This window comes from Oryzias latipes, chromosome 2 (genome assembly GCF_053564925.1).
Source record: "Oryzias latipes strain Hd-rR chromosome 2, Olatipes_Hd-rR_3.1".
NCBI lineage: Eukaryota > Metazoa > Chordata > Actinopteri > Beloniformes > Adrianichthyidae > Oryzias > Oryzias latipes.
In genome coordinates this window covers 25688656-25713410 of record NC_136238.1, presented here as the reverse complement: position 1 = coordinate 25713410, position 24755 = coordinate 25688656, and the positions used below count along the sequence as shown (strand labels likewise).

The 24755-nt window shown below is 39.3% G+C and overlaps 2 protein-coding genes and 1 long non-coding RNA gene across 5 annotated transcripts in view; 2 read left to right on the top strand and 1 right to left on the bottom strand.

The window, feature by feature from the left end:
* Positions 1–23273, top strand: part of LOC144986838 (uncharacterized) — a 32730-nt gene extending 9457 nt beyond the window's left edge. For both annotated transcript variants that reach the window (XM_078935216.1, XM_078935205.1), the window contains one exon: positions 19529–23273. In XM_078935216.1, coding sequence (XP_078791342.1) covers positions 19529–21759 — 2231 coding nt within the window. In that variant the 3' untranslated portion in view covers positions 21760–23273. The remainder of the gene's footprint in view (positions 1–19528) is intronic.
* Positions 1–24755, top strand: part of LOC144987890 (uncharacterized) — a 461750-nt gene that overhangs the window by 249391 nt on the left and 187604 nt on the right. The window lies entirely within an intron of this gene.
* Positions 10296–13451, bottom strand: LOC144988107 (uncharacterized). Of its 2 annotated transcripts, XR_013651900.1 has the most exons (5): positions 12939–13451; positions 12363–12420; positions 12158–12219; positions 11265–11360; positions 10296–10775 (listed from the first exon to the last, which is right to left on the bottom strand). It is a non-coding gene; the product is annotated as an uncharacterized LOC144988107 (long non-coding RNA). The 2 variants fall into 2 exon arrangements; XR_013651896.1 differs by lacking the exon at positions 12939–13451 and having other exon boundaries at positions 12363–12919.

The window sequence follows — 24755 nt, the reverse complement described above, 5'->3', positions numbered from 1 at the left end:
TTGTGTCCCACAAAATATACACATTATCTGCCATTTTTAACTCATCAAGTCAGTCAATTTTCCTTTAATTAATGATGATGTTAACTTCGCTGTTTTCGCTGAAAAGGAGAGGTCTGTCTGGCTATTTGTGTGCACGGGGGACGGTACAGACAGTATGCGCCTCCCGCACACACAAAAGGCAAGGCAGCACACACACAGACAGTAGCCGCGTTTACATGGGCAAAAGTAATCGGAATGAACGTCTGATCGGAAAGAAAATGTGTCATGTAAACGCCCCGTTCGGAAAACTCTGCCCCGATCAGACTCATTCGGATCAGAATTTCTTTCCGATTGAGATAGGTGGGTTATACCGATCGTTTATCCGATCGTGGAGCATGTAAACGGTCATTCCGATCGTGTGTCACTACTGCTCTGGTTTACGTCACGCATAGACGGTGTTTGGCTGTGAGAAAGCTCATACAGGACCGTCCAGCTCTGCTGACGCCCCGTGAAAAGCGCCGCTCCGCTCTCCCCTCTCTTACACTCCTTACGAAGTGAATGCGGGGAAGGGGCGCTTCGTACCCCCCGACGCTCACTCGGTCCACTGGCACCCGAGTGAACAGAGGAGCTGGATTAATAATTTTGTGTCCGAGGGGGGAGGATGCTTTGTTACGTGTGCGTTTTGTTATGTGTGGGAGAATCCAGACTGCGAGCCGCGCCGCCGCTCTGGGTTAGCGGCTGCAGGACTCAGGAGGAACCGTGTTCGAACAGACTGAGCTCCGGCCGCTAGCTCAGAGTGGCTTTGGGGCGGTCTGTGTGAACTTTTCAGAGCAGAAATCAGAGCAGAAATAAATGTCGCGGGGTTTCACGTGGATTTGTGTTTCCAGTTGTGTCCCGACAAAATAAAGGCTGCTGTTATTTCCAGACATTTATGTGCGCTAATATGCAGATTGCTGCGTTTGTCGCACGGTCCTGGATTCTCGTGTCCATCAAGGCTAACGTTGTTAGCCCGTGTTAGCCTGTCCTCAGCCTTCTTCCAGCTGTTTCATTCACAAAACAGCACTGACCACACAGATTAAATATAACGATGAGCGAACAGGCGCTTCATAATATTCATGACATTAATAAAAGCACGTTTGAAAGGTCGTCTCGTATTACGGAGCTGCAGCACGTGCTGGCTCTCTGTGGCAGCGGTTTGTTTACAACGGGATCTAGTTCCGCATCCGGGTGATTTTACACTACTGCGCAGTGCGCATGCCCAGATTATTCATTCCGAACGAAAGCGTGAGCCATGGGAACGTTTGTTCTAATCGGAAAAAGGTTTTCTGTGCCCATGTGCACGGGTGAATTTTAACCCGACCATTGATCCGATCAAGATATTCTGCCCATGTAACCGCGGCTACTGGTGATCTCGTAGGGGACACGTGAGCGCCCCCTGAAAAACATCCTTTATTCCCCTATAGACTAAGAACACCTATTTCCGTGTAAAATTAATGAAGTTTGCGTCCTGTCACCTTGCTGCTACGATGACCGCATGTTGCGCTGTCTGTGAACACGCTGCACATAAAAGGCAGGGGGCAGACGTGAGCTTTCTACCTTTCAACGAACAGGTAGAAAGGCGGGCCACAGACTCACCGTTTATGGTTCCAGACCCGCAACAAACTAACAGCTGCTTCATAAAACTAACCACTAATTATATTCTTTATCCTTAACACAATATAATTTATTGGTTTTACTGGATTTAAAGAAAAATAAAGAAACAGAAAGGAGTCTGTATCAAAGCAAATTTGTTTCCATCACTTAACTTAACTCTGGGTGTCTGACAGACAGAAAAGTTTATTCAAGGTTGTGGAAAAAGAACAAAAGATCAAAGGAAATATCACGCTTATAAAGAATAAAAATAATTACTCTAAATAATTAAATCAATGTTCTGTCTGTCTGGAACTTTCTCATAAAGTAAAATGTTTTGATAAAAAAACAATGTTGTTGAAAAATGCTGAAATGAAACACTTTTCTTAATGTATTTATTTTTCGTCCTCATAAAGTATCGATAAGAGTACTGTCAAAATACCGGAATACAAGACAACAGGAAAACTGCAGCCAGAGGCAGCTTGTTTTGTTGTTATGAGACATGAACTACTTCATTTTTACTTGAAATGGATACCAAACAGAAACTCTGAGCCATGTTGCAGTCAGCAACATATAAAAACAAGGATTGTGGTGCTTTTAGCGACTCAGATAAATATGAGTGAAGCATGGCAGCGGCTAATAGGCTAATGCGCTTAGCATTGGCTAAAATGCTATCGGCAAAGCGGGCTAAAGTTCTGAAGAAACTCCCAGCTATAGATTTTAGTTTAGGGACCTGATGGATCAGAGAGATGTGTACAACGCTCTGGAAAAAGGCTGACATCGTGGCGAGGAGAGTTAGTTTACTTCAGTGTGTGAGAAGCGTGGCTGCAATGGTGCAGCAGAGGCAGAGCAGACTGATATGTAAACAAAGCACCTTCTTTTTCAAATTAAAGCAACTTTCCTTCGTTCTGTCATGCTGCCTCATCATCACACTTTATTGTTTCTGGAAAGAATCAGTGTGTGTCCCCCACCCTTTATTTTTAAAGCACCATTCAGGCTCCTGAACCGTTTGGAGAAGCTACATTAAGCAATATTCAAATTAAACAGCATTTTATTTCCCTAATAGAAATGTATTGATCAAGGCACATTTATTCTTTGTTTTTCTTACAATGAAATATATTTTGTTGTGGAAATCAGACAATGTTGAGGGGGGCTGCTCTCCTGGTTGGGCTGGGGCGGCGCTCTCTTCCCCTCCGTGCCTCCCTGCTCTCTGGCTCTGGGGGCCTCGCGGCGGTCCTGCTGGCCCTGGCCTGGGTGGCGGTCTTGGTCGCCCGGGGGGCGGTTGTTCCCTGCCTGTTCCCGTGTGGCGTTGGGGGGATTCTGGCTGCCGCTGCTGCGGCGGGGGTCTTGGGGTGGGGATGGCTGGGCACTCTCCGTCCTTCTTTTCACGTTCCACCATCCATTTTAGAAGAACATAAACACTCACCTGAGCACAGGTGTTAGCTCACCTTTGCATTAACAGTTTGCATGATTGAATGACTGAAATATTTCACACTAGTTGGTTTTAAGGCATAAGTATGCGTGTGAACACTATCTGTTTTGTGTACATGTCGACATGTGGACATTTTTGCAGCTAACAGGTGTGTTGATAACATTTGAGTGTGTGTGTGGACAGGCCCCGCCCTTTTGTACTACATTTGAACCTTACCGTAATGATAAACAACCAGTAAACTTGTTGCTTTATGCTGCTTCATGGTCTCATCCCCCCTCCCCTCCCATTATCACTCTCCTACCCCCCCCTCTCTCTAACATCCCTCCCTTTTTCTTCCCTTCTTTCCTTTTCCGTCCGGTCCAACACCCAAAATTTTCAAACATGGTTGAAATTAATAAAGTTTGGCCTCAATTACAAAAGGGGTTTATTCAGACATACCTTTGGTTTGTCTGAAGATTAATAACCCCTATTGTTAAAGTAAAATATGTCCAACACAAGAGGCCCTCAGCTCTCATCTGCCTGCCCAGCTGTTGGACAGGACAAGTTAAAAAAGAAAAATTTAAAGCACCATTCAGGCTCATGAACCGTTTGGAGAAGCTACATTAAGCAATATTGAAAATAAACAGCATTTTATTTCCCTAATAGAAATGTATTGATCAAGGCACATTTATTCTTTGTTTTTCTTACAATGAAATATATTTTGTTGTGGAAATCAGACAATGTTGACTATTCCCTTTCTATATTTTATCTTATCAAAATAAAAGCACTATGAATTTGCTTTTGCAAACGCAACTTATATATGAGATACAGTTGCAGTGCTTAACATTATGATCATTAAATAAACTGAATTTGACTTTTATTACAGTGGAAGACATTAAAATTTGGGTAGTTTTATTTAAAGTCATATTTAAAGAAAAAAGAAAATATGTTTTGGTGAAATTTCAGGATATGCTTCCCTTGATATCGTATCGCGGGAAGCCTATCGGGATACTTATCGCCAAACTCTTGCCAATACACACCCCTACTATATACATGTACCGTTTTGTACCTTTTGTACCGTTTCAGTTTTTCAGTTTGTTTATTTTTCTCCCCTAAATGTATTAACTTTGCCCCGAGGCGGAACTAATGTTGCTCTTGGTATTCCGCAGAGACCCTCAATGGTTTCTGCACCTGCGCGCCTGTAGGAGGATTGGGGGGGGGGGGTAGCCATGTGCAGCGTAAGAGTGTGTGTGTGTGTGTGAGCGCGCGTTCAGTTAGCGTAGCACAGTTATTCAAAGTTTTTTAGGTTAAAATCGCTGAATTTGAGTGTCTCGCGATCACAGATGGAGCGGAAACTCTGGGTGAGGCTCTGGAGCGCTGTGGCTAATGTCTGACTATGGGGCTCAATGTTAAGAGACGTGCGGTCATAATGCTGCTGTACGCCCACATGAAAAGCAGGGGGCAGATGTGAGATTACACCTGCTTTGTATCTACACTGCTGCCGTAGAAACAGACTAAGATTGTCTTTCTCTATTGAGAGGAGAAACTCAAATAAACTAGAGGAAAATAAGGAAAACCTTTCCACCAGATCATAGAGCTTTTTGTGGAGAAGGATCAACACATGGCCTCAAAAAGTAAGGCCAAACACGTTTTTAATGTTTGTTTTTTATAAATAACATTGGAGTAAGTGGTTAAAATGTAAGTAAAATAATTTATTTTATTTTTTATGATCATTTTTACAGACAACATTTAGTAATACTGATTAAGCACCAGAATTTGAAGTTGGAAATATCCCAGAAATAGTTACTGAGAGTTAAATGTGTGCTGAACACATCTGTAATATACATTAATTTGTTTACAGTACATATGAATAATTTATAAACAATAGGAGTGTTCTATCCATGTCTGTAAAATAAATATTCTCTGTAGGACAAAACTTTTCTTGTGTGTATTTTATAAGCTATTGTAGCTGCTGTTGGATAAATGGTGAAATATTCAGTTCAGCAAAACACACAATAAATAACAATAATATAATAGCTCAAAAAATAGCAGTTCATATCAGGCAGATTTAACGGCCGCACCGAACCGAAACGTATCGAACCGAGCCCTAAGAGACTCTGTGTCAAACCGAAATGAGATTTTAGCGTATCGTTACACCCTTAATGTATATGTGTGTGTGTGTATATATATATATATATATATATATATATGTGTGTATGTGTGTGTATATATATATATATATATATATATATATATATATATATATATATATATATATATATATATATATATATATATATATATATATATATATATATATATATATATATATATAAAAACTTGCCCCTATCACCCTTTCGTGGGTGGTTTCTCACTCAAGCTCGGGTCCTCTACCAGAGGCCTGGGAGCTTGAGGGTCCTGCGCAGTATCTTAGCTGTTCCTAGCACTGCGCTTTTCTGGACTGAGAGGTCTGAGGTCTTTCCAGGTATCTGTTGTAGCCACTCCTCCAGCTTGGGGGTTACTGCCCCGAGTGCTCCAATTACCACAGGCACCACTGTCACCTTCACTTTCCAGGCTTTCTCCAGTTCTTCTCTGAGTCCCTGGTATTTCTCCAGTTTCTCATATTCCTTCTTCCTGATGTTCCCATCGCTTGGCACTGCCACATCCACCACAACGGCTTTCCTCTGTTCTTTATCCACCACTACAATGTCTGGTTGGTTCGCAATTACCATCCTATCAGTCTGTATCTGGAAATCCCACAGGATCTTTGCCCTCTCATTCTCTACGACCTTCGGAGGTGTTTCCCATTTTGACCTTGGGGTTTCCAGTTCATATTCTGCACACATGTTCCTGTATATTATTCCAGCCACTTGATTGTGGCGCTCCATGTATGTTTTCCCTGCCAGCATCTTACACCCTGCAGTTATGTGCTGGATTGTTTCAGGGGCCTCTTTGCACAGCCTACACCTTGGGTCTTGTCTGGTGTGGTAGATCTGAGCCTCTATTGCTCTGGTGCTCAGAGCTTGTTCCTGGGCTGCCAGGATGAGTGCCTCAGTGCTGTCCTGTAGGCCAGCCCTCTCTAGCCATTGGTAGGACTTCTTGATATCACCCACTTCAGTTATGGTCCGGTGGTACATCCCATGCAGGGGTTTATATATATATATATATATATATATATATATATATATATATATATATATATATATATATATATATATATATATATTAGGGCTGTCAAATGATTAAAATTTTTAATCAAATTAATCAGAATTTTCAGTGGATTAATCAGGATTAATCACTTTTTGCAATTACACCTGAATCCTAAATCCTAACTATTTTTTTTTCCTGAAATGCATACCAAAAGATAAATAATAGGACACAGATACATAATTTTCATATTATGTTTATTAACACAGCCAAATAATTGTGGTTTAAATCAAGCTGAAACAGACTACACACCATAACGTTGTTTTGGAATGTCCCATTGCTTCCTCTTTGACATCACCTTTCAAATCTACTGAGCCGCCTTATCTTTCAGCCAGTTGCTGAGGCAAACTAACTTTTTTACGTTTTCTGAGAGTAAAGCAGACCTTTTTTTGTTCACAATGTGACCTGCAACTGAGAAAAGCCGTTCACAGGGAACAGTGGTTGCAGGAGTGGCCAGATATTTGTGAGCTAGTGTGGCCAGCTTCTCATGGGCTCCTGAATGAGATGCCCACCACCTCAAGGGGCAGTCCTCCAATTTAATGGTGGGCTCTGCTCAGTACGTCTGTATGGCAGGTTGGACCTCGTCCTCGTCTGACTCTGAATCTGAGCCCATTTGCAGAAGGCTTATTTTCTTCCTGGGTGGCCCATCATCATGTGTCTGTGAAGACTTTCTGGGTGATTCTTGTTGCAGCATCCCTTCAAGTGTGGTCCACACTGCTTCCCTGTCTTTCTTGGGCAGGCATTTCAAGTCTTTAAAACGAGGATCCAAAACTGTAGCAATCTGGAGCCATGCATTGTTGAGCTGTTCCTGACGGGATGCTAGGTCCTCCTTGAACTTGGTCTTGAATCTCACCACATATGCAGGGTCCTCATCACAGGCTTCCATCTTGAGACGCAAGTGGCAGAGAGAAGGGAGTACCACAGAACAGGAGACATAGGCCTCTCCACCCAGAAGCTCAGTTACATACCTATGCACATGCACACAGAGACAGTGTATTATTATTATTAGTAGTAGTAGTAAAACAGTGGTTATCAACAAGTTATTATTATTATTATTATTATTATTTTTACATACATATAGTGTTAATTTCGCCACCTATTTTTAATTTAGTCTTAGTCTTTTCCCAAATGTCCTCGTTTTAAGTGGGATCCGAATTCGTTCTGAATATTTTAAAGGTGTAACAGCTGATAAAAAAGCAGACAAAAATTAGAGAGATTTTATTTGATGCAAAACATTTCCGTCTCGTCTTTTTTCGTCAAATTCATGTTAATTTACTCTTAGTGAGTGTTTTTGGACAGTGGAGCAGTCTTGCCATTGTCTCGTTTTGTCATAAAAATAGGTCGTTGACGAACATATTTCGTCTCGCCTGACGAAATTGACACTACATACAGACATGTATACATGTTATTGATATTTGACTTGGTTTCATTAATTCCAGAAAATAATCAAAGCAATGTTATTTGATAAGTTACAGACTGATTTACCTGCATGCTTCCAGAAGAGTCTCCAGCCTCTGCAGTTTATCCCACTCTGCTGCGGTCGGCAAAATGAGTTTGTGCTGCTGATTGTCCAGGGCTGCGATGACAGCCTCTTTATTTCTGCTCACGGGCTTGACCATTTCCAGCGTCGAATTCCAACGTGTTGGAACATCCTGGATCAGTGGCTCTTGCTTCTTTCCCAGGCTGACTTGTTGTGCTTGAAGCTCCGTAGCATTTGCTGGGCTGTGCTTAAAATGACCTACAACTTTGCGAGCCTTGGCCAAAGTATTTGCAAAGCCGCTGTCAGCAAGACTCACTGTGACACATGTGAGCGACACAGTATGAGGGGCCGTATAAGACATTATTTATTCTGAACCATTCACATTCATACATTCTTGCTCTCACAGTCATATATACTCTCTTTCGCATACATATATTCTCTTACGCATCCATATATTCTCTCTCTCACATTCATACATTCTTGCTCTCACAGTCATATATACTCTCTTTCGCATACATATATTCTCACTTGCACATCCATATATTCTCTCTCTCGCATGCATATATATTCTCTTACGCATTCATATATTCTCACTTGCACATCCATATATTCTCTCTCTCGCATGCATATATATTACTTTACACATACATACATTCTCACTCTCATTGTCACTCTTAAAAAAGAATGTATGTATGTGAAAGACAAGTATATATGAATGTGTGAGGAAGAGTTTATATGTGTGTGTGAGAGAGGAGTATGCATGAAACGGAAGTGACTTTGCATGAAAAGGAAGGCACTTTGAATGAAAAGGAAGGCACTTTGCATGAAACGGAAGGCAGATGATTTCTCGTGCTCTGATTGGACAAGAGGCCGCCACCTCCCATTTTGAACAGACGCTAACATGAAACAATAAGAAGGCCATCGGAACCTTAAGAAATATTTTATCTTCACCTCAAGTGGTCACAAATCTGTCTGCATCTCTAGAGACACAAAGGAATGTCTCAAATACCAATAATGGTAATAGAAGCGCCACCGAAACAGAAAATCCGTATCCACCTTATTCCTAGCCACCATGAGCCTTTGCGTGAATTATGGGCGACACTTCCTGTAGACGCCGGAACACGCATTTACATTAAAACAAATTCCTCTTGTTTTCGATCCATAACTACATATAAATGTGGGAAAACCAGCTGTCATTTCTTAAAAAAGGCAACGGCGAGGTGGAGATGAAATATTTGTTAAGGTTCCGATGGCTGCAGGACCCCTGTGGCTCCTTCTTGCCGGTTCGTTTTTTTTTTTAAATAAACTTTATTAACAATATCTTGCACATACAAAATACCAAACACAAAACTCCACTGTGTGCAAAATACAATCTTCACGTTCGCCATGAGAATGAACAAAACATAATGATAACCATGTAAAACAGGTTATGCAAAAAGAAAACAAAAATAATAAGGCAAAGGAATCTGTTAAAGTTTCAGGAGAGACCATGTTTCAACTGTTCTGACAGCTTTTTTGTTAGTGGAAGATTTAATACTGTTCACATACAAAACCATTTCTTTCTGAAAAACATAAAACACGGTTTTTTTGTTGGCATATTTACATTTGTGTATAAAGTATTTAGCCATAATTATAAGTAAATTAACTACATATATTTTTTCTGCATTAAGTCTTCCTTGTGTAAAATATCCAAAAATAATATGCTCGTAAAATAATCTATAATCTTCACATAGATGAGTTCTTATAAAATGTATCACATCTTTCCAAAATAGTTGAGTGAAATAGCAAAACCAAATAAGATGAGGCACAGTTTCTGGTGAGGAATGACAGAATGAACAGTTTATGTCCAGATCTTTTTTAAACTTAGTAAAGAAATGTTTCACTGGATAAAATTTGTGAAGAATTTTGAAAGAAATTTCTCTGATTTTATTGGTGATGAAATACTTTTGTGGCAGGGTCCAAACCTTTTCCCACTGAATTCTACATCCAAAGCTGTTCCAGTATGAGATAACATACGGTTTTGTGGCAATCTCATTTTGAAACAGAGAACGGATACTTTGATTATTCCTGCTAGCTGAAAAACATACTTTTCCACACCACAAGTCTGTTAATTTGGGATTTCTTGCTGGTTCATGTTAGCGTCTGCACTGTAATCCCTAGCGAGTTGACTGAACTTAAAAATTATTGTGTAACAGATTACGCAACAGTTAAGTTATATTATTAAAACTTTTAAGTTAACATTTATTAAAATTCATATTGTCAGTTGGCTTACATTTGTATTATTTCATATAAAAAATATTAAGATTCCTCAACTTATAAAAGAGAGATTATTTATACTTAAAGTTTTTAATATTTTCCAACTAAAAAACGCTTTAACTAACTATATTTTTATATTACTCAACTCATAAAATATGTAAAATTCACTCAAATGCTTTATAAATTCTTTAACTCATTAAATGTGTAGCATTGAAAATATTTAAAATTCTTCAGCTTAAAATGTATTCTAAACAGAGATATTGATACTGCCCCACTACATTTTAAAGGCTAACATTGATAAAAACCAACAAACGTGAAGGCCACACAATAGTGATTGCTTAATACACTTTTTTTAATTTCTCTTTAAAAAAAAAAGCACAAATATCAAGAGGATGAAGAAACAATAAGTGCAATAAAACTGCATTATAAGAGTGCCACACAACATATTGACAAAAAGAGTTGGTTTTGTATTGTACGGCAGAAAAAGCAAATGATCACAACAAAACACATTAGTAGCATAACACTTAAACCAACAAATAGTCCATTCTGGAAGACTCACTCAACGAAACATTCTTCAGCGTCAATAAATGTCCTTTCAGTGGTTTGCTGTCCTCAAGGCTCAAGAAAGCATTCTGAATAAATATGAAGGCAAGTTCAAGTTTTTTGGGGTGCTGTAGGTCCAGAGCATAGATGTCCCCGAAGAGTTAGAAGAGATTAGTCAGCCAGATGTGTGGGACCACTGACGGCAGCATCAGGAGCATCACCACGACAACTGAGAAGATACCCACAGAAGTGTCTGTGAGGTCTTGTATTCTGGAAAATACAAAACAAAAAACACAGATGAGTTCAGACCCTCAAAGATATTCATCACACTAATGTCCAAAACTGACATTCCTGCCATCTGTCAATGGGAATCTTTTCATGCTAACATTCTGTTAGCTTTTAATCAACTGGCTATGATGTTTTAAGGACCAACTCCAATTAAAATTGTGTTTTTAAAAAGTTCTTTAGCATTTTTCTGAAGGAGGACATTTATAAAATAATTTAAGACTAAAGCTTCATTTTTCTTTATTCAAATAATGATGGATCAGGAGCAGAAAAGGTAAACGAAACTCCACTCCTTCCAATCAGGAGTCCCTGATGTTCGCCTTTCATCTTCCGTCTCATTTTTAAAACCATTTAAAAATATCACTCAGTTTACAAACTACAAACAATTGCCCTATTTATTATGTCACTCAATAAAATCTCAATCAATATTAAAGGATTAGTGAAAACCATTGACCGGGAGTCGTGTGCACTTACTGTACAGGTCTTGAAGAAGTTGGAGGCATCTTCATGCAGATAAACAGGAAGTGCAAGGAGGACAAGTGCCCGTCTCATGTTCACGTCACGCTGGTCCTAAAAGAATAAAAAGAAATATCCATTACCTTTGAAGCAAATGCAGAGCAAACACTTCCAATATTTATTTAAGGAACTTTAAGAAATAATAAAATGATACCTTTTCTAGATGTCTATTTCTAGTAAGAGGACAATACAGTGTTCATGGCATGATCCACTTCAGGTCAAAGACCCAAAGTCATTTTTAAGGCAAGTTACACCTTGGCTTCTTACAGCTGTTATCCGTTTTTGAATTATGCACATTAGAAATTCACCTGGAGGTCATAAATCCTAACCAAGCTGGCCAGTTCCTGTCTGTTTTGGTGGACTTTGGCTCAGAAAAGGGCAGCTTTAAGTTACACAAACATGTAAAAACTGCACAATTTCCTCTGACTGCATCTACTCTACATAAATCCATTTCAGATCTTGACAGATGAGTTTTCATGGTTTCAAATGATGGAATGGTGCTAATGCAACATCATTTTATTATTGTAATATACTGTCATAAAGACATGACAATATTCCAAAGTGTCTCCACATACATGGCAGTGGAAACACTTTGGAATATTGGCTATGTAGTACTGCAGTATTATATGTAGTACTGCATAGTGCCAAAGTAACAGAACACAACTTGGACCTCCATTCCATTGTGCCACCTTCAGCCTGCAATCTAAATATGTTTAGTTAAATTGTAAATAATTTCAACTCTATTTAGACCTTTGGCTAGTTAAAATGTGCATAAATGTTTCCATGCTGCCGTATAAATCTAATAATGGTAATAGTTCAGGATGAATATATTAAATAAGTATAAAACTCACCCACTGACACCTCTTTTCTGGTGAAATGGTGACTTTCTGGTGAACTTTCTGAAGTTCAGTATCTGAAAAAGTCCAAAAGAGATTTTTCAATGTTAAAAAATGTTTCATTTATATTCTGATCAAAAAACATTTATTGCACTACACAACCTTTTGCATTTTTTGTTTTTTTTTAAATAGCTCTAGACAAATAACTGAGACAAGTTACCTGGCTGGCCTTGGCGTCTACCTGGAGGTGAAACACTGAACACTCTGTAGTTCGGTACCTGAACACAACACGAGCACGTTGATTAATTTATTTTTACAAAAACCTTTTTTATAACGGAGATCAGTGATTTATAAAAGCTTAAAGCTGCATTCAAAACCCAATGCTTCCATGTAGCAACCAGGCTTAAAACTGTTGGCGGTAGCTCCTCCCACACAACCGTTAGAGGCTTTGAGTGACATTTTTGGACAAATGTCCAGCAGCAAACTTTAGCCACAGACAGAGGCCTCCAACGCGAATTTCACACGCAGATCACGTTTAGTGTGATTGCAGCATAACAGATCATTTCTACCTCTGAAAAAAAAAAACCTCATCACTGTCGTAACTTACGGGCAGAAATGCATTTTGGGTTTGGCTCGCCATACGTCTGCTATGACAAACTAATCATGTATACATTTCCACATTAATCTCTAAAACAATCATAACACACATATGTTTAAACAACAGTAAACCACTTTTACGGTAGTATAAGAGCATTTTTAAAGCATTCATTCAAAATAAACCATGAACGATACTTACCAAATTAAATCAGGGCTGAAGACAAGACGGCACCATCAGCGATGAGGCGGATGGAAAAAAAACCCGAGGTTGGGGCGTCTTGAAGCGGGACGAAATCGCAACGCTTTGCAGAAAAATAAAATGCTCGACTTTCAATTTCAAACGTCGCATACTCGCATTCGGCAAATCCAACATGGCCACCTGAGCTAACGTAGAGAAAACGAAAGACCCTCCCACCAGTACGTGATGACGTTATGACGCTACTTCAGGGATCTTAAACTTTTTGAGTGCTAGATACAAATAAGCTTTAAAATATTTAGCACTGTTAAGTTAAATTTGAAAAAATCTTGATAGAGCTTAATACTTTATAGTTGAATCAACTACAAAATGACATTTAAGTTGTGTAACCTTAATAGTTATGAGTCAGTACAAGTGATAGGGTTTAGAGTGTGTTCAAAATGGGAGGTGGCGGCCTCTCGTCCAATCAGAGCACGAGAAATCATCTGCCTTCCGTTTCATGCAAAGTGCCTTCCTTTTCATGCAAAGTCACTTCCGTTTCATGCATACTCCTTTCTCACACACACATATAAACTCTTGCTCACACGTACATATATACTTGTCTTTCACATACATACATTCTTTTTTAAGAGTGACAATGAGAGTGAGAATGTATGTATGTGTAAAGTAATATATATGCATGCGAGAGAGAGAATATATGGATGTGCAAGTGAGAATATATGACTGTGAGAGCAAGAATGTATGAATGTGAGAGAGAGAATATATGGATGCGTAAGAGAATATATGTATGCGAAAGAGAGTATATATGACTGTGAGAGCAAGAATGTATGAATGTGAATGGTTCAGAATAAATAATGTCTTATACGGCCCCTCATAACATAGTTCATGTGTTCATAGCGTGTAAGTCAAATTGCAGCAACCATGTTCCCTGCACTGTCAGTCCCAATTGTTGTCGTCTTGCCCTCGATGTCCCACTTACGTGCAACAGACAGGAACTGTTCTTTACAAGCCTCCGCAAAATGACGCTCCTCAGTTTTTAATATAGTCAGCGCAAAAGACTTCAGTTCCCACGTGTCACTGATGAAATGTCTTTTTGTATTTGAATCCATCAATAGGCCCACTTTGCTCACCTTGCTCCATCTTGCCTCAAGCTCCTGACCACTTCCCTGACTTTCCTGACCTGAATAATTTGTCACACTGCGCATGCGTGAAATGCGTTAAAAAAATTGATGTAATTAACAGCAAACAACTAATTAACGTCGTTAACGCGCTATTTTTGACAGCCCTAGTATATATATATATATATATATAATATATATATATATATATATATATATATATATATATATATATATATATATATATATATATATAATATATTGATAATCATGTCTGTCACAAGTCTTCAAGCCAACATAGTGTGCGCACCCCTGGCCTAAATGATAAGTCCTGGTCAAATAAAACCTCGAGGATTCTAACTGTGGAATTGGAAGCTATACTTATGCCATCCTGGGGGACTATCTGATCAGACAGAGCATCTCTGAGGCTTTTGGGACCTAGTGTAATGACCTCTGTTTTTTCTGTGATCAGCAGGAGGTAATTAACTGTAATCCAGGCCTCGATGTCTCTGATGCAGGCATTCTATTTCTCTATATGGTCAAGTTTAATGGATAAATACAACTGCTTAACAACACCTCTTTCTTGGATTTTTTAAATAAAAGGGAGGTTTGATATTGGTCTATAGTTAGCCAAGTTGCTAGGATCTATCCTGGGCTTTTTCAGAAGAGGTTTAATAACTGCATATTTAAAAGACTGTGACACATAACCAGTTTCCAGAGAGGTATTTATTATCATTAATATGTATTCTTTAATTAGGTGGGTGGTTTCTTTAAAAAGCGTAGTGGGAATTGGGTCTAAATGACAAGTTGAGGTTTTGGAAGAACACTATAATGATGTTATTTCCGCTTGATCCACAACAGTGAAACAGTAATATTTCAGAGGTTTCTATGGATGCCTTCACTTCTACTGCTTCAGCCTGCTTTTGGCTGATAGCACTGCTATGCTTTTAGCAAGTTTAGCTTTGACATGCTTTATTTATTGTAGGGCTGGGCGATATGGCCTAAAAATAAAATCTCCGATTTTATTTTTTTTAATTCGATTTCCGATTTTTCCCTGATTTTTTTCCCCCCACCCTACTTAAAGAAAGCAATAAGTACAAACGGCAGACAAGTTCAAGCAAATGTTGCTTTTATTTAATCAAACCCAAGACAAATGTAACGCCCATTTCTGGTATGAATAATAAATAAATGAACACACTCTTGGAATCAAAGTTAAGTATAAGATTTTTCTTCTTACTCCCTTTTTGGACTTGTGTTTAAATAATTGTGTCTTGTTTTATATAGCTTTTGTCTTGTTTTTGTCTAAATTAGATTTATTAGATTAGATTTAGTCTAAAGTAGCACCATTTTCTAAAGGATTAACAATACAGCTCATATCTGGGGTCTAAGTTTTTAATTAAATTAATAAACCCCATCTTCTCCACGGAGATGATGATGATCACGAAGCAGCAGGAGTCACGGTCACCACCCCCCCCCCCCCCCCCCCGCCTCTTCCGAAAACATAATCCCACGGCGGCCGCGTCGAAAATGAATATATCGGTACAAGTAATATTACAACGCAGTAACAATTAACTAACTAATGAACTAACTATACAGGGGTTGTAAAATCAGTATGTGTGTGTGTCAGGGCGCGTGCGTGTTTAAGAGGACTGAGCGCGTGCCACAGGAGCGCGCGTGAGAGCCTTTGACTCCGATGGGCTTTAGGCAGCGTGGGGGGGGGGGGGGGGTCTCTTCCTCCACGTCTGTGGCAGCAAACCCAGACCAGTTCCAAACAACAGATGATTTTATTCCTTTGTTGGGAACAAACTTCCCATTGTCACCGGTAGCCATGCTGTCGCTAGCTGCTTCGTGTGTCGATTGTCGCGTGTCGCCGTGTGACATTAACGCTACGGAAGCTCTGGGGAGCCAAAAAAAACACGATTTAGTTATTTTTGAAATCGCCCGTAACAAAAAATTCGAATTAATTCATTTGATCGATTTATCGCCCAGGCCTAATTTATGGTTTTGATTTCAGTCACTTTTTTTCAAGACATGATTATCAATGCAGGGCTCCAGACTAACATTTTTCACTAGTAGCACTGTGGCCCCTAACTGAAAATTTTAGGGGCACAACCAGAAAATTTAGGGGCACGTAAATCAACATGCTAACCAAATCTACTAATTTCCACTGTATTACTAATAAATACTTTAATAATAGATGCAGAAATTACAATCTGCTGTTCCAAATTCAGTGTCACATTTCATTCTGCACTCTTGAAGATGCAACAACAAGTTAAACTGACAGCACCATCACTGTCATGACAGTACAAATATGAAACAAAATACCATACATTAAGGATAAAAAAAAGTTTTTAGTAACAAGTGATTACCGTAGTAACCTTTTGGTCATTTCACAGTTACAAACAATACTTAGATGTATGTAAACAGGGATGGAAATTCATGTTGGTGACACCAAATAGGTGCAGCCTATTTTTGTATCTTTATTTTTGCTCCAACATCACCTGTCAATCAAAACCAAAAAATATCACGAGAAAGGGTTGGGAGCAAAGCGCCAACCTACGCAAACACAGCTGGAAATTAAGTCCTGCACTGACTGAAAGCTGCCCTGATTACTACAAAACAATGCATTATGTGTCCTGATGGGTTTTTGTAGTTTATTGATCAATTAAAATAATTTAAAATACCAACTTATTAAAAAAAAGGCTTTATCCACTACAAAACATTACAATAATTATAAAAGATATATCACAAAATACAGATCATACTAAGGGGAAGAGGCATATTTAAAGTAAATTGAATGTTAAGGTGTTAGTTTCGCTCCATTGGCTCCCAGTTGATTCTAGAATTAAGTTCAAGATCCTCCTGTTAACCTATAAGGCCTTACATGGAATGGCCCCGTCCTATATTAAGGACCTCATAGTCCCTTACCAACCAATCAGAACACTTCGCTCGCAAAATGCAGGACTGCTTGTGGTTCCTAGAATTAGTAAAAGTACGGTTGGAGGTAGAGCGTTTAGCCACCAAGCCCCTGCCTTATGGAATAAACTCCCAGCTCATGTAAGAGAGGCCGACTCAGTTTCTACATTCAAAGCTAGACTGAAAACATTCCTCTTTGGACAGGCTTATTGTCAGACTAGTTAGTATTCAGAGATTATTTAACTTAATGTTAATTTGTTTAAATTAAACTTAATAACTATTTCTTTTAAAAGGCTGCTAGAAGTTGAAGCTGGGGTAACTATGGTGCACTGGGGTTCTGTCCTCTTTCCTTTTTTACTTCTACCCTTCCTCTCCTCTATTCTTGATCATAATTTATCATTTAGTTCTCCATGCCTCTGTCTGGTACAGTGCGATTCATGTATTGTCCCTCTTTTCCTCTCCCCTCCTGGGGAGTGGGAGTGCTTCCAGACTCCAGTTGGCTCATCCGTGCTCCAGTTCCTGACCGTTTACCTCGCCTTTGCTCCCGCTCCTACACCTGGCTGTGGATCCTGCCTCTGGCTCATCTCTGGCTCATCTCTGCTCTGTACCTGACCGAGTACCTCGCCTCTGCTCCTGCTCCTACACCTGGCTGTGGTTCCTGTCTCCGGCTCGACTCGCGCCTTTGACTGTCCCCACAACCACGGCTGGATGAAGCTCGTCTGCTGGACTTTTATATATGTAGTTGTAGATTTAGATAAGTTAATTCTTCTCTAAGAGTTCTGGTAAATCGCCTGTCCGTCCTGGGGGAGGATCCCTCCTTCATGTGGGCACCCCTGAGGTTTCTTCGTTTTTTCCGGAATCCGGTTTTTTTGGGAGTTTTTCCTTACCGCGAAGGGGGGTCTAAGGGCAGGGATGCCACTATAGCTTAGTCAGTTTGTTAGTTCATTTTAGTATTTTTCTATTGAACTCTTTGTATTCGTGATCCTTTTGATTTCATGTTTTACTTCGAAGCCCATCGAGACGACTGTTGTTGTGATTTTGGGCTATACAAATAAAATTGAATTGAATTGAATTGAATTAAGGACAACAACCTCCTGTGCTCCTTCAGTCTCGTTGTAGCTTCGCCTTCATGCCCCCCCCCCCCCCCCGGCCTGGTCTCCCCAACGATCCAGGCGCGGCGCTAGTTCATCTTAAACACGTCTATCGTTGCATTTTCCACACGTGTTTTAAGTGTGTCTAAGACTAAATCGTGTTGTTGCTCACACGTGTTTAATGTTCAAGTCCCGTTAGCTGTCACGCATGTAGGTGTGTGACATTTATTCTCCTCAGCTGACCCAAGTCCCGCAGGAGCGATGTGCTGCAGTGACAGCCACGCATGAGAATCGTGGTTTGCTTCGCGAGTTTGAGACCCCTGGTGTAGATTCTGGCACTGGTACACTAGCCACAGGTCGAAGAATTAATCAATAGTTTGCTTGCTCATAACTCAGACGCGCGCACATATCAGGTTGGGATGATATGTGAGCTGCACGGTGGCGCAGTGGTTAGCGCTCTTGCCTCACAGCAAGAAGGCCCCCAGTTCAAGTCCCGGCTGGGGGACATGAAAAACACAACATCAATGGGGGACCTTTCTGTGTGGAGTTTCCATGTTCTCCCCGTGCATGCGTGGGTTTTCTCCGGGATCTCCGGCTTCCTCCCACCGTCCAAAAACATGCTTCATAGGTTGATTGGCAACTCTAAATTGACCATAGGTGTGAGTGTGATAGTGAATGGATGTGTGATTGATGATATTCTACCCTGCGACAGACTGGCGACCAGTCCAGGGCATCCCTTGCCTACGCCCAAGTGGCCGGGATAGGCTCCGGCAACCCCGTGACCCCGAAAGGGACAAACGGTCAAGAAGATGGATGGATGGATATTTGTCTTTGTTTCCTTCCCACAGATGTTTATGTGCGCTTGATTTTCTCTAGGCCCCTCCCCCTCCACGCATGTAGCCACTTACATTGACTTTCCCTGTTCTTCTCACACGCATTGGCCGCCTCACAGACAGGCATCACTCAATGAAACGCGAGTGTGTGCTCGCGTCTCATGAGTATGTGCGCGAGTTTGTGTGTTTGTGTGCGTGTGCGCTCCAGTCTTATTGCTCATTTTATTGATCATTGACGTGCCCATTCCACGTTTAATGTATAAAAAATATGGAGGGTGGGGGAGGCAAATTTACTGGTAGCACATGTGCTGTAAAAGAGGAGGGTGTGTGTGTTAGTGTGTGGAGTATCATTGTGTGTTTATAAAAAGGTTTATTAAAAGGTATAGGTTAAAATAACTGGGTAACCTTTTTGGAAAACTTAAACGTTTCCTTAATTAGGTGTTTGACCTACTAAAGTCTGAACAACTGACATCACCTCTAACTGTCTTAACTTTGAAAGAGAACTAATAGGTTACAATCTGTCGTTTATTTAAAGTCTAGAGCAACTGAAGATTAGAGGATTTCGATTTTTCTTGACAATACACAAAGACCTTTAAAAATATAAAAGGTCTCCTTTTTTGTCTTTGTCTCTGCAGTCCTCCCTCAGCATTATGTGAGTAAAGAGGATTTGTGCAACCAGCAGACGAATTTAAGAGTGGAACAAGAGGAACAAGGGCCTCGAGTAATTAAAGATGAACAGGGGGAACCAGAACTTCGACATAGTAAAGAGGAACATGAGGGACCAGAACCTCCACAGATTAAAGAGGAACAAGAGGAACACAAACCCGCACTGATTAAAGAAGAGAAAGTAGAAGAACTAGAACCTCTACTAATGAAAGAGAAAGAAGAAGGGTTCTACATAAGTCAGGATGAGGAGCATATTGATCTGAAGCAGGAGACTGATGCCTTGATTGAGATTCCTACTTGTGATGAAGATGAGAACAGTGAAGCAGATCTAAACAATCAGCAGAGCTTTAATGTAACTGATAGTCAGGATGAAGAAGGAAACCAACATGAAGAATCAACATCAACTACAGATGAAGAGACAGAATCAACATCGACTACAGATGGAGAGACAGAATCAACATCAACTACAGATGAAGAGACAGAGCCACAGAACAGAGATCAGAGGAAGAAAAAAGACAGAAGTCATGTCCAAAGTGTGGACAGCTCTCAAATGTCAAAAAGCCAGTGTAACTCTGATGTTGGAAAAAACTTCACAAACTCAACTTTATTTAAGAGACCTAAAAGATCTTCGAGCAAAAAGATACTTTCTTCTGTAAAGTCTTGTGAAAGCTCAAGAATTGTTAGCAATCTCTTTGCTAACACGAAAAATAAGTCAGATGACAGACATCGTATCTGTACAGAAAGCCGTAAAACTTTAGGTTACGGGTGTCAGTTCAGAACTAATATAAAAACTCATACGGGAGAGAAGCCTTTTTCTTGTAAAGAATGTACAAAACGCTTTTGTCGCATATCTGCTCTCAAAAGACACACGAGAACTCATACAGGAGAAAAGCCTTTTTCTTGTAAAGAATGTAAAAAGAGTTTTACTGATTTATCTTATCTTAAATCACACATAAGAACTCATACAGGAGAGAAGCCTTTTTCTTGTAAAGAATGTACAAAACGCTTTATTGGCAAATCTGTTCTTATAAGACACATGAGAACTCATACAGGAGAGAAGCCTTTTTCTTGTAAAGAATGTACAAAATGCTTTAGTCGCATATTTGCTCTCAAAAGACACACGAGAACTCATACAGGAGAGAAGCCTTTTCTTTGTACAGAATGTGCAAAATCCTTTATTTGCATAACTGATCTCAAAACACACATGAGCACTCATACAGGAGAAAAGCCTTTTTCATGTAAAGAATGTAAAAAGAGTTTTAGTCGCATATCTGCTCTCAAAATACACACAAGAACTCATACGGGAGAGAAGCCTTATTCTTGTAAAGAATGTAAAAAGAGTTTTAGTCGCATATCTGCTCTCAAAATACACACGAGAACTCACACAGGAGAGAAGCCTTTTTCTTGTAAAGTATGTAAAAAGAGTTTTAGTGATTTATCTTATCTTAAAACACACATAAGAACTCATACAGGTGAGAAACCTTTTTCTTGTAAAGAATGTACAAAATGCTTTATTAGCCTATCTGTTCTCAAAAGACACACGAGAACTCATACAGGAGAGAAGCCTTTTTCTTGTAAAGAATGTACAAAACACTTTCGTTGCAAAACTGATCTTAAAAGACACATGAGAACTCATACAGGAGAGAAGCCTTTTTCTTGTAAAGAATGTACAAAACGCTTTAGTTGCGAAACTGATCTCAAAAGACACACGAGAACTCATACAGGAGAGAAGCCTTTTTCATGTAAAGAATGTAAAAGAAGATTTAGTCATATATCTCATCTCAAATCACACACGAGAACTCATACAGGAGAGAAGCCTTATTCTTGTAAAGAATGTAAAAAATGCTTTAGTCGCATATCTGCTCTCAAAATACACATGAGAACTCATACAGGAGAGAAGCCTTTTTCTTGTAAAGAATGTACAAAATGCTTTAGTTGCATATCTGGTCTAAAAAGACACACAATAACTCATACAGGAGAGAATCATACAGGAGAGAAGCCTTTTTCATGTAAAGAATGTACAAAATGCTTTAGTCACATATCTGGTCTCAAAAGACACATGAGAGCTCATACAGGAGAGAATCATATAGGAGAGAACCATTTTTCTTGTAAAGAATGTAATAAAAGTTTTCGTCAAATATCTCATCTCAAAACACACATGAGAACCCACACAGGAGAGAAGCCTTTTTCTTGTAAATAATGTTCAAAGTGCTTTAGTCGCCTATCTGATCTCAAAACACACACGAGAACTCATTTTTAATAATTATGTGAAAAAAGTTAAGAAATATTTTTCAATTGTAAAATCGTTCTAGATGGTGTTTAACATGAATTTGCAGTTTTTAGCCTGTGTCGTATTTAAGACATACTTTCTGCACTACAGCTGTAATTCATATGAAATGCTCTACTAAGTTGTGGACGAGACTGTTTTCACTGGAGTTAACTCTGCTAATTTTTCCAACATGACTTCATTTACATGCTTTTCTGCTAGCTCATTGCACCTCACAAGAAGGGGTGTGACGATAACCGTTCATTAGTTAGATTTGTAGTAGTTAGTTGTTAATATTATGTAATTGTATTCATTTGCAACGCGGCCGCCGGGGATTTTGTGTTTGGTCGGGGATGGGGTTAACTGCGGTGATCAAAAATCCCACACCGTCACAGCTCTAGTCACAAGTCCAAGCTAACATTAGTGTAAAAGAAAACTGTGAGCAATACAGTTTAGAGCCAGATAGCAGATCAGATGAGGAAAACAAAGAGGTTAATGAATCTCTTTGGATGCATCGGAATTGGAGCAGCCAAGGGAGTCTTTGGCCCACCCAGGTCAGTTGCTTTGTCAAAAACCTGACCTTTTTACAAAAATCTAGTGATGAGGAAGATGACTTGCCAGACTCAATAATGAAGATGCTATCAAAGCAACCTAAGATTTCATTACATGAACACAGAGCCACATGATGAACTCCATACCACATTGATGCTGTCATTCAATTAAAAGGAGGCACAATGGATTATTGAATGCATAGAAATTACGTTTTCAAAAGTCTGACAACATTCTTTTTTTTTTTTGTTTTACTGATATTCTTATTTTCTAACACACTGTTTCTTAGGGCTTCATCATCTATAACCCACTATTATTCCATTGATTAAAATAAAGTATTGTGTAATGATTCTATACATCATGTGTTTCACTTTTTGTAATGAATGACAAAAATATTTAAGTTGTTGATGAAATTAATTCTTTTAGATACACCTGTAAATAGAAATGTGTTGTTTTGAATTCTACGGATAACATTTGATTTTTCATGAAATGTTAATATTGTTCTATTTTTGTTGGTTGATTTTTATTAGTAAATTTGTGGACTTACTATGCTGAGACAGTGTTGTCTAAGTCTGTGTGTTACCATGACAACAATAGAATTATTTTTACACTTCTCTAATTCTAACACGAAGCGATTCATGAACATTTCTATATATTTTTTAAATATGAAATACCATTTATATTTTGTTAGTCATGTAAGCAAATAACAGTTTTGTGAAAAAAGATTTAGTAAAAATGTATGAAGGAAGAGGCGGATAAAAAACCAGACTGGTGTTTGTGTCTGGTGTTCTTGTGATTCCTGTTTTCTAGTAGACATTAGAACTGTTCCTCTGTTCTTTTTGGTTCTCAGTTTTCTGTCCCAATCTTTACTGTGAATAATAAAGTGGGCGTAAACATCAGTCAGAAGTGTGGAGTCTTTCTCACAGTGTGGGTTTCTGCTGTTTGTTGCTTCTCTGCTGGTTCCAAAGCTGGACTCTGTTCCAAAAAGGAGAGTATGTAACGAACCAGGGTAAGTTTAAGTGTAGGTTTGTTAATATGCTCCACTTTTGGTGCCAAATCTGCATGGAACGTTAAATACGAAGGACTGCATTCACTATATGTGAAGAAACTGGATTATCTAGAAAGGACTGTATTGTATTAGTTCGTAACCCCGTCAGTTTCTTGCACACAGAAAAAATGAATAATGACTCAGAGACAAAACTTATCTTTTGTGGAGGTTTTACTTCGTACAAACACGAAGGGGACAGACAAATGAACATGGTGCATTCAAAGTCCGAACCAACGAGCTCAGGGATGGGCTTGGTATAAAAACCCTGCATTTGCATATTCAGAAGATCGTCCGATGGACCTCGTGTGAAAATCACGCCCACAGGTTACTGCTGGAGAGAAGCTCCAAGGCTAAAGTGAAGATAAGTCTGAGCCCTGCTCAGCAGATCACACATGCACAGAAAAGAGGGAGTCTGAGAATGAACTGTTAGAACAATAGTTTGGCTGTGCTTTCTTCAAATGTAATATAATTTTGAGATGACAATACATGCTTAGTGAATTAAGTTTAAACCATTAGTGTAATAAAAGTTAAATGCAGTTTCTAACTATTCTTCACATAACCCCCTGTTTGTCATATCAAAATTATATGTGAAAAGTCAGCAGAACACTTCTCATCATCAACCAAATACCAATTCACAAAGATTTTCAGTATAGGCAGCATTTTGGCTCTGCATCGAAAATAAAAGTGTATAGGTACAGGTAAATACACAAGAATATAAAAATCAACATGAATAAATGAGCATCAGAGGTGGTAGGTGATACAGGTGTGTTGATGCGAAAACCTCCAGGGCTAAATTTATACCATCTGTGTGAAACATTCAGTGAGCGATCAGGGAGGGCAAAACTCATCAACGGCTCTGTGCCCCTCGACAGCCATCACTAAGGATACACATGCATCACCAGTCCAAACTTCGGCACAAAATCATTAATTAAAGTTACATACTACAGTAATAAATAAAGAAAATAATGAAATGCAAATCCAATAAAAGAAAAACAACAAAAGAAAATAAGACTTTAAAGACCAGTTTCAACCACGAGCGGATGCGAACCAGGTGAATTGTTGGCATAGTGCTGATAGAGTTGGCCTGACAGCATCTTGGCGATCATTGATTTGACACATGGAATCAAACAGGTGACGAATAGAAAAAAGAAAAACACACAGAGGACCGGAGTGACTAGTTTATCAGTACACTCCACCAGAAGTAGACCACTAAAGTGAGGACCCAGACCAGTAGGCGTCAGTCATCTGAGAAGAAATGTGTGGTTTAAGGGCCTTGACCTTGCTGATGATGTGAGTGAGATCTCCAGAGGAAGAGGGAATAAAAGTACAAGAT